The following is an 11521-nucleotide window of genomic DNA, read 5'->3' on the forward strand; positions in this document are numbered from 1 at the left end:
ATGTTGTCTACTCCGGGGGCCTTGTTTCGACTCAGGTCTTTCAGTGCTCTGTCAAACTCTTCACGCAGTATCGTATCTCCCATTTCATCTTCATCTACATCCTCTTCCATTTCCATAATATTGTCCTCAAGTGCATCGCCCTTGTATAGACCCTCTATATACTCCTTCCACGTTTCTGCTTTCCCTTCTTTGCTTAGAACTGGGTTTCCATCTGAGCTCTTGATGTTCATACAAGTGGTTCTCTTATCTCCAAAGGTCTCTTTAATTTTCCTGTAGGCAGTATCTATCTTACCCCTAGTGAGATAAGCCTCCACATCCTTACATTTGTCCTCTAGCCATGCCTGCTTAGCCATTTTGCACTTCCTGTCGATGTCATTTTTGAGACGTTTGTATTCCTTTTTGCCTGCTTCATTTACTGCATTTTTATATTTTCTCCTTTCATCAATTAAATTCAATATTTCTTCTGTTACCCAAGGATTTCTACTAGCCCTCATTTTATTACCTACTTGATACTCTGCTTGCTGCCTTCACTACTTCATCCCTCAAAGCTACCCATTCTTCTTCTACTGTATTTCTTTCCCCCATTCCTGTCAATTGTTCCCTTATGCTCTCCCTGAATCTCTGTACAACCTCTGGTTCTTTCAGTTTATCCAGGTCCCATCTCCTTAAATTCCCACCTTTTTGCAGTTTCTTCAGTTTTAATCTACAGGTCATAACCAATAAATTGTGGTCAGAGTCCACATCTGCCCCTGGAAATGTCTTACAATTTAAAACCTGGTTCCTAAATCTCTGTCTTACCATTATATAATCTATCTGATACCTTTTAGTATCTCCAGGGTTCTTCCATGTATACAACCTTCTATCATGATTCTTAAACCAAGTGTTAGCTATGATTAAGTTGTGCTCTGTGCAAAATTCTACCAGGCGGTTTCCTCTTTCATTTCTTAGCCCCAATCCATATTCACCTACTACGTTTCCTTCTCTCCCTTTTCCTACACTCGAATTCCAGTCACCCATGACTATTAAATTTTCGTCTCCCTTCACTATCTGAATAATTTCTTTTATTTCATCATACATTTCTTCAATTTTTCGTCATCTGCAGAGCTAGTTGGCATATAAACTTGTACTACTGTAGTAGGTGTGGGCTTCGTATCTATCTTGGCCACAATAATGCGTTCACTATGCTGTTTGTAGTAGCTTACCCGCATTCCTATTTTCCTATTCATTATTAAACCTACTCCTGCATTACCCCTATTTGACTTTGTGTTAATAACCCTGTAGTCACCTGACCAGAAGTTTTGTTCCTCCTGCCACCGAACTTCACTAATTCCCACTATATCTAACTTTAACCTATCCATTTCCCTTTTTAAATTTTCTAACCTACCTGCCCCATTAAGGGATCTGACATTCCACGCTCCGATCCGTAGAACGCCAGTTTTCTTTCTCCTGATAACTACATCCTCTTGAGTAGTCCCCGCCCGGAGATCCGAATGGGGGACTATTTTACCTCCGGAATATTTTACCCAAGAGGACGCCATCATCATTTAATCATACAGTAAAGCTGCATGCCCTCGGGAAAAATTACGGTCGTAGTTTCCCCTTGCTTTCAGCCGTTCGCAGTACCAGCACAGCAAGGCCGTTTTGGTTATTGTTACAAGGCCAGATCAGTCAATCATCCAGACTGTTGCCCTTGCAACTACTGAAAAGGCTGCTGCCCCTCTTCAGGAACCACACGTTTGTCTGGCCTCTCAACAGATACCCCCCCCGTTGTGGTTGTACCTACGGTACGGCTATCTGTATCGCTGAGGCACACAAGCCTCCCCACCAACGGCAAGGTCCATGGCTCATGGGGGGGAGGTCATACACCGTATACTATTTAATTAATAATATAGGCTAACAACGAAGTGTTTAGTTTAAGCCATCCTCTGATGTATTTACAAAACCATATAAATATCTCAGGATGTTGCTGTTAATGGGAAGGTATAAAATTTTGTTTTTAATTAATTTTAAATGTCTCTGAATATATTTGAAATATGAAACCGAAACGCCCACAATAGTTACCCATTGTTGTACTGAAAGCCTACACGCTCTTTCGGGCACGAGGCCATAGAGACGAATTTTAGAGCTTCCTAATCGCAAATGTACATCTCTACGCCACAGTCCCTTAGGTAGCCGTATGTCTGTTTGTCTTTCTTAATAATTTTTGTTGCTTTATGTGTTACCTGACCTAACATAAACATTTTGATTGTCCCCACAGATTCCATTATCACATAAATCATGAATTTAACATAACACTGTAAGTGATATTAGTCATTTGTAGACCTCTCATCGGTTGTCGATTCTCAGCTACAAGTAATCGGAAACCAAATTATTTTCTCATTTGTTTGCAGAGCAAGCAGATCGCCTTTTTCAAGCGTGTTAACAGAGTATGTGGATGCTGAAAGAGCCGGAGAAGAAGATGGTGAATGCTGGCGATACTACAAGGATTGTCCGAAGAGCCTCTTCCAAGCACCACCAAATAAATATTCGTGAGTAAACGCAATAAATTCTGGTAAAATATCATCACTATTCAAATTATGATCTAGTATTCGGAATTTAATAAGTGAAACGTATTGTCAATAAGCCAGAAACTATAATTTATCATTTACGTGAACAGACACAATGCAGAAACGCGTCTGTGATACATACGAGGTGCGACAATATAGTAATGAGACTGATGTGAAAAAAGTGTTGCTTACCGTTTTAATCAAGTTTAGTGTCGTCTTCTTCGAAGTAGTTCCCTTCTGATTGCACACACTTTTTCCAGCGCTTCTGCCATTGGTGGTAACATTACTCGAACTCATCTTCTGTAATATCCTCCAAGAACTTCGTCACAGCTTTTTGGACATCTTGTGTTGTTTGAAAATGGTGTCCCTTGACCGCTGTTTTGACTCTTGGAAATAGAAAAAAGTCGCACGGAGTGATATCTGGTGAATAAAGTGGCTGTGGTAGGACTGAAATTTGTTTTGAGGTTAAAAATTGCTCTACTGACAGAGCAATATGGGATGGCGCATTATCGTGATGCAGACTCGAATTATCAGCGATGTTGGCTCGGAAACGAAGAACTCTTTTAGGAAGTCTTTCTAAAATTTCTTTATAGTAATATTGGTTAACTGTTTGTCCAGGAGGCACCCAGTCTTTATGAACAATTCCGTTGGAATCAAAGAAGCACACAAGCGTGCATTTCACTTTTGACTTTGACATGCGAGCTTTTTTTGGTCTGGGTGATCCCTTTGAGCACCATTGCGAACTTTGGCGTTTTGTCTCTGGATCGCACTGAAAAAAACAACTTTCATCACCAGTGATAACACGGCTCAACAATTGAGGATTGATTTTCGTTTGCTCTAACAGATCGGCTGAAACGTTTTTCCGTGTTTCTCGCTGTTGTGGTGTGACAGTTTTGGGGACCATTTTTGCACAAATCTTTCTCATAGCAAGATCTTCAGTTATTATTAGACGAGCCGTTTCTCGATTGATGTTCAGTTCTTCTGCAATCATTTTCACGGATAATCGTACGAGTTCACGCACCCTGGCCAAGTTGACATCTGTCCGTGAGGTTAATGGTCGTCCACTGCGGTCTTCACCTTCAACATTCGTTCTGCCTTCACTAAACATTTTATGCCAACGAAAAACTTGAGCTATTGACGTAACCTCCTCTCCAAAAGCCTCCTGAAGCTTACCGTAAATTGTCGTCACGTTTTCACCCAATTTAACGCAAAAAGAAATGGCGTACCGTTGCGCAGTATTATGCGGTTCCATTTCCGTGACGAGAGACACAAACAATTGGTAACTTATTACAGCACAACTCACGACTGAGCAGTTGCATCGATGTGTGTGCTTGGACTAGACGCAGCTTATAGACCAAGTTCAAAGATATTGTCCCAACGCAAGCCTGCAGGGTTGCCACATCTTGCAAAGGAAATCAGTCTCATTACTTTATTGTCACACCTCGTATGATGTAAATTGAAGGTGATAAGGGGGAGGGGGAATGAAAGGAAAACGTAGGAACTATTGATGTCAGTTGATCAGGGCTTTATGCGGAATCAGCAGTGACGAGTGAAAATACACTCCTGGAAATTGAAATAAGAACACCGTGAATTCATTGTCCCAGGAAGGGGAAACTTTATTGACACATTCCTGGGGTCAGATACATCACATGATCACACTGACAGAACCACAGGCACATAGTCACAGGCAACAGAGCATGCACAATGTCGGCACTAGTACAGTGTATATCCACCTTTCGCAGCAATGCAGGCTGCTATTCTCCCATAGAGACGATCGTAGAGATGCTGGATGTAGTCCTGTGGAACGGCTTGCCATGCCATTTCCACCTGGCGCCTCAGTTGGACCAGCATTCGTGCTGGACGTGCAGACCGCGTAAGACGACGCTTCATCCAGTCCCAAACATGCTCAATGGGGGACAGATCCGGAGATCTTGCTGGCCAGGGTAGTTGACTTACACCTTCTAGAGCACGTTGGGTGGCACGGGATACATGCGGACGTGCATTGTCCTGTTGGAACAGCAAGTTCCCTTGCCGGTCTAGGAATGGTAGAACGGTGGGTTCGATGACGGTTTGGATGTACCGTGCACTATTCAGTGTCCCCTCGACGATCACCAGTGGTGTACGGCCAGTGTAGGAGATCGCTCCCCACACCATGATGCCGGGTGTTGGCCCTGTGTGCCTCGGTCGTATGCAGTCCTGATTGTGGCGCTCACCTGCACAGCGCCAAACGCGCATACGACCATCATTGGCACCAAGGCAGAAGCGACTCTCATCGCTGAAGACGACACATCTCCATTCGTCCCTCCATTCGCGCCTGTCGCGACACCACTGGAGGCGGGCTGCACGATGTTGGGGCATGAGCGGAAGACAACCTAACGGTGTGCGGGACCGTAGCCCAGCTTCATGGAGACTGTTGCGAATGGTCTTCGCCGATACCCCAGGAGCAACAGTGTCCCTAATTTGCTGGGAAGTGGCGGTGCGGTCCCCTACGGCACTGCGTAGGATCCTACGGTCTTGGCGTGCATCCGTGCGTCGCTGCGGTCCGGTCCCAGGTCGACGGGCACGTGCACCTTCCGCCGACCACTGGCGACAACCTCGATGTACTGTGGAGAACTCACGCCCCACGTGTTGAGCAATTCGGCGGTACGTCCACCCGGCCTCCCGCATGCCCACTATACGCCCTCGCTCAAAGTCCGTCAACTGCACATACGGTTCACGTCCACGCTGTCGCGGCATGCTACCAGTGTTAAAGACTGCGATGGAGCTCCGTATGCCACGGCAAACTGGCTGACACTGACGGCAGCGGTGCACAAATGCTGCGCAGCTAGCGCCATTCGACGGCCTACACCGCGGTTCCTGGTGTGTCCGCTGTGCCGTGCGTGTGATCATTGCTTGTACAGGCCTCTCGCAGTGTCCGGAGCAAGTATGGTGGGTCTGACACACCGGTGTCAATGTGTTCTTTTTTCCATTTCCAGGAGTGTATGTGCCGGACTGGGAGTCGAACTCGGGATCTCCTGCTTACTAGACAGTTGTGTAAGTCACTGTGCCACCCAGACGCAGACCGCTCAGTTGCGATAAACACTGTGTCCCGATGGTGCAGTGGTTAATGCAACTGCATAGTAAGCGGGAGATTCTGGGCTCTAGTCCCTGTCCTGCATACGTTTTCTCTCGTCCCCACTGATTCCACATGAAGTCCCACTCAGCTGATATCAATAGTTCCTTCTCTTTCTTTTCATTTCCCTTCCCCCTTTTCCCAACTTCAATTTACATTATATGCATCACAGATACGAATTCCACGTGACATCCATTCTTTCGGACATGTCCGAAAGAGCAGACTCCAAGCATTCATATAACTGATTTGTCTCGAAGGGAAATGAATCCACCATCCTCAGTGCGAATGCACAGTTACGTTCGGCCTCTTGCAAAAAAACTCGAAGTACTGAGCATGGGGACTGCGGATAGGTGGCACTAAGTGGAAAAGCGGATTCGGCCTAGGGGTGCACCGAGACATCCTTTCAATTGCGATAAACACTATGCAGTGGTTAACGTGACTGCCTAGTAAGCGGAACATCCTTGGTTCACTCGTTGCCGCTGGTTCCTTATAAAGTCACGCTGTAGCTGACATCAATAGTTTTTTCCCTTTCTCCCCCTTCCACTCTCAATTTACATAGCATAATTTATCACTTCTTACATGTACCGTAGAAACTAATTATAACCGATTATAGTTTTCCCTGTGGTGCCATTATAGCTGAGATATATCCACAATTAACTGGCAGGTACATTTTGCAAATTGTAGTTTTCGGGTTTAGGGGAAGATATTACATAATATTATGCTCTGTCTGTTTCCGCTGGCTGAAAATAATTTTTTTCAGCTAAAATTTAAATACACATTGAGCAGTTGAAAGACAAACGTTACTGCTGGTACATTTACATTCGTAAACACAATTAGTCTGCAGTAGGTTGTGAATGAAGACAAACTGTATTAACCTTTGTTAAAGTTTTACCGAACTATATATACTGTATAAGTCATGTCATTCAGTGTTAAAATACCTGTAATTTTATATTTTTATCATCAAAGCTACTGAATGACTATATTCAAACCAATACTCACCTTTTGCTTTCAGGAAGGATTTAGCAGACAAAACAGAAGACGAAGAAAACGAAATACAAACCAGAGACACTCAGAAAGTAACGCTGGATAATCCAGGCAGCAAGTTCATGTGATTGTTGAGGATCAACAGATATTTTGTTGTCGAATTGTTTAACTAATAGATTTTCATGAAAATGTGTTTTTTAAACATTTGACAGCAGTTAAGTGACATATTTAAGCTATCTCAGTTCAGAAGCTTTAAGTCTAGTCTGCATTGATGGTAGACACCATTCATTCATTACTCATTGAAGTACTATTTATTATTTATTTCATTTAACAACATTATTAAGTTCATCATCGTCATTGTTAATGTATATTGCTCAAGAATTTATCTGTTAAAGAAACTTTAGAAATTATGTTTGTTGTCAATTGCTTTTAGCAGTCGTATATGAAACAAAGTCAGATTAAGAAGTTCGGTGTTCTTATTGCCTTCTTTGCCTTGTAGCAGTGGAGCGCAAATCGCTAATGAAAAACACTGCAGCATCAGCCTGTAATGTAAATATAGTCTTAGAGTATTTAAATGTTGTCTATTTGTCACATACGATTGTTTTGTGTATGTATGTGCAGATGTGTATATGAATCTGTATCTGTGTCTGTGTCTGTGTGTGTGTGTGTGTGTGTGTGTGTGTGTGTGTGTGTACAAAATACAGATTTATTTTGAAACTTTTCTTGTTTGAGAATGTTAGCCATATTCCTGTTTTCCTTTACAATGCAAACAATAAATGACAGCAGTTGTTTTAATGGTCATAGTACAGTTGTCATACTGACACAACCATGATTTGTAAATTTGTGTTCTTGATATAATAATATTTATTTTGTAAATTTTGATATATCGATTAACATAATTTCAAAAGTTGTACATACACTATTTTTACAAAGAAACATTCAGGTCCATATATATTGGTTAATGACAGCTACAAATTAATTCTGGCAATAAATGAACCAATTTCAAATAATACCTTTTTAATTTTTTGATACCACCTCTGCTGGTTGTAACAAAGACAATGACTTTGCCAAATTTAATTATGTTCAAAATATTCAATTATTTCAGTTAAACAAGTTACTGCATCAAAGTTTAACTCACTAGAACTGGACCTACAATTTACCCCACAATTTTTTTTCCAAATTAAAAAAATATCCTATCCAGTTTGAGGTTCTGGTAATTTAAATCCTTTGTAATGAATAGGCAGGCACATATCAGTTTTTAAAAAATTCTTTGTGTGTGATTCAATCGTTGGGTTTCACAGTGATCCTATCCAAGTATGGATACGATGTGAAGAATTCTCCTGTTCAATGTGTTCATCATAAAATTAACACAGCTTTTTGTCTTATACTATGTATTCTGTTGAATTTTTTCTTAACCCACTGGATAATCCTTCCCTGGAATGTAAACTGCGTTCTGTTGAGTTATGTTGGGTGTAATTATAACAGCCAAACAACAAAAAGCCAAATGCCATTCATCTGTGCCTTAAAAAAACAAAAAGCAAGTAACAATAAATCGTCATTTGATGTACCTAGTAAAAGATAATTAATTACTTCACACACAGCAAATTTTGTGATGTGCTTCACATCTGTCCTCGTGAAAATCAGATAGTATCTGAATAAAAGGACAAGAAAATCCTATCACAAACATAAGACTTTTTATCTTGATGGACAGAATGAAACATGAGACTGGACTTAAAATATTTCAAAATATAACCAAATATTGCTGACAGTACTGGCTTTCCTTGCACTCAACCATTTTACGACCCCCAGTCCCCTTCAATTCCTGAAATTGGGGATCCATTTCAGTATTGTAACTGTCGTGGCCCTACAAATGATGGGCCAGTCAACAATAGTATATACTAAGCCATCCAAGTTTCCTCTTCTTCTATACCAATAGGCTATTCTGCATCTTGTCAGTATTTGAGATATCCAATAGAGCTGCATACATAAATTTCTGTACATCTGACAGCTTGATAGTCGTATTGCTTCTAGCAACATAAAGATCTGTAGTCTTTGCCATTTCATTAACCATGTACTGACATGTTGTTGTTGTGGTCTTCAGTCCTGAGACTGGTTTGATGCAGCTCTCGATGCTACTCTATCCTGTGCAAGCTTCTTCATCTCCCAGTATCTACTGCAACCTACATCCTTCTGAATCTGCTTAGTGTATTCATCTCTTGGTCTCCCTCTACGATTTTTACCCTCCACACTGCCCTCCAATGCTAAATTTGTGATCCCTTGATGCCTCAAAACATGTCCTACCAACCGATCCCTTCTTCTAGTCAAGTTGTGCCACAAACTTCTCTTCTCCCCAATCCTATTCAATACCTCCTCATTAGTTACGTGATCTACCCACCTTATCTTCAGCATTCTTCTGTAGCACCACATTTCGAAAGCTTCTATTCTCTTCTTGTCCAAACTAGTTATCGTCCATGTTTCACTTCCATGCATGGCTACACTCCATACAAATACTTTCAGAAACGACTTCCTGACACTTAAATCTATACTCGATGTTAACAAATTCCTCTTCTTGAGAAACGCTTTCCTTGCCATTGCCAGTCTACATTTTATATCCTCTCTACTTCGACCATCATCGGTTATTTTACTCCCTAAATAGCAAAACTCCTTTACTACTTTAAGTGTCTCATTTCCTAATCTAATTCCCTCAGCATCACCCGACTTAATTTGACTACATTCCATTATCCTCGTTTTGCTTTTGTTGATGTTCATCTTATATCCTCCTTTCAAGACAGTCAGGCTGACATAGAGCACTATATTCAGCCTGTTTAAGTAATTCGAGCGTTACTGCAGTACAATCGATATTGGTCTCCATTTCTGCCAGCTTTCTCAAAGATTTTCGTGGCATACATTAAGCCTAACGAATTTGGTACCCGTCTTCATCCATAAAATAAAGCTGAAGTGTTCTCATTTGACAGAATATCATACAGCTTCTTTGCAACAAATTGTCTTTTCAATAAGTAATACTTTTTTTAGACTGGCACATCAACTGCTCATCTTCACAGACTTAAAGGTAGCTGCCTGTACGTCTGTTAAATAACTTTTTATATTTTCCTGTTGATTTCTTTGTCTCACAGATCTGTAAGAAAAGTTTGTCTCTTATCTGTCACTATTTTGTTAATTCATACATTTTTATGATCACACCTGCTGTGATAACCCAAGTCTTATTAGTAAAGTATCTTACAGTTCTCATGTCTTAATTCCTGAATCTTATGAGGTAATACCTCTCCTCAGATAAACATTGTTCAATTCACAATTATAATAGATCTTTTATGTTTTTAGATTTTTTTGTTTATAGCAGCTATTTCGTTTGAATTCAGGCCAATAGTCGACATATTTTTCCACTTGAAGTAATTTGTTTCTTGAGGGTGATTCATTTCTGAGCAAAAAACACTTGCACCATAGACCAAAAAGCTCTTTTCACATTTTATTACAACACAATTGTCTTCTGCTCGATTTCCCAGAGTGAGCAGTTAATCCATCGTGTACTGTTTTCCACATTCCGCCACACTGATAGCAATGAATGTTTTTTAACTTGTCAGAAATACTAGACAGAATAGGTTCATCGGTGCTTTTAATAGTTTGCCACTCGTGTGCTTCACAGAGGTGGAAAGAAAATCTCTGAATTTCTTATGTGAAAACTCTTAAAGCTTTTTAAATAAAACTAACTTTATTAACATTCTAAACCTTTATTCTTAATGTCTGCGTATTTACTTCTCAACACAATTGCCATACCGGCGAATACATTTCTCCCAATTAGTTAATACCGTCACTGTAGAATGTCTAACTTTGCTGACGGAGCCATTGCCTCACCTCCACTTGCACCGTCTTCGAAGGTGTTCTTTAAGTTTTAGAAACAGAGGATAATCTAATGTATGGAAAAGATCGACAACCAAGAACCCAAGGTATCGGATTGTTGCAGATGTGTCGTCGTTCGTGTGTGGTCTAACATTGCCATAATGAAGGAGAGGATGCTCCATGGGTGGACAAACTCCTAGAATTCATACTTTCAGTTTTCTGAGGGTCTCATAAGACCTTGCAAACTTTACATTAAGGTGTCAAAAGTCATTGGATAGTGATATGCACACATACACATGGCGATGGTATCGCATACACAAGGTGTAAAAGAGCAGTGCATTGGTGGAGCTGTCATTTGTACTCAGGTGATTCATGTGATAAGGTTACCGACGTGATTATGGCCGTGCTACAGGAATTAACAGACTTCGAACACCGAATGGTTGCTGGAGCTAGACGCATGGGACATTCAGTTTCGGAATCGTTAGGGAATACAGTTTTCCAGGTCCACAGTGTCAAGAGGTGCCGAGAATACAAAATTTCAGATATTTTTTACCTCTCACCACCGACAGTGCAGTGGCCGACAGTCTTCACTTAACAACCAGGCGTTTGGGTACAGTTGCCAATGCTAACAGACAAGCAATATTAGATTAAATAACCACAGAAGTCGATGTGGAACAGCGACGAACGTATACGTTAGGACAGTGCTGTGTAATTTAACGTTATGGGCTTATGGCAGCAGGCAATCGACGCGAGTGTTTTTACGAAGATTACGATACCGCCTGCAGCACCTCTGAAGGACTCGTGATCATACCGGTTGGATCTTGGAAAACCGTGGTCTGTCAGATGAGTCCCGATTTCAGTTGGTAAGAGCTGATAGTAGGGTTCGAGTGTAGTTCAGATCCCACGAAGCCATGGATAGAAGTTGTCGACGAGGCACAGTCAAAGTGCCATAATGGTGTGGGCTGTGTTTACATGGAACGCATTGGCCCTCTGATCCAACTGTGCTGATCGCTGCCTGGAAATG

The 11521-nt window shown here is 41.3% G+C and overlaps 1 protein-coding gene across 1 annotated transcript in view; it reads left to right on the top strand.

Annotated features, from left to right (window-relative positions):
* LOC126088422 (uncharacterized) overlaps positions 1 to 7584 on the top strand; it is an 82442-nt gene extending 74858 nt beyond the window's left edge. Inside the window, exons 5-6 of the mRNA XM_049906565.1 lie at positions 2391 to 2528; positions 6671 to 7584. Of these exons, the coding sequence (XP_049762522.1) occupies positions 2391 to 2528; positions 6671 to 6770 (238 nt within the window). The 3' untranslated portion in view covers positions 6771 to 7584. The remainder of the gene's footprint in view (positions 1 to 2390; positions 2529 to 6670) is intronic.
* The last annotated feature ends 3937 nt before the right edge of the window (positions 7585 to 11521 follow it).

This window comes from Schistocerca cancellata, chromosome 6 (genome assembly GCF_023864275.1).
Source record: "Schistocerca cancellata isolate TAMUIC-IGC-003103 chromosome 6, iqSchCanc2.1, whole genome shotgun sequence".
Lineage (NCBI taxonomy): Eukaryota > Metazoa > Arthropoda > Insecta > Orthoptera > Acrididae > Schistocerca > Schistocerca cancellata.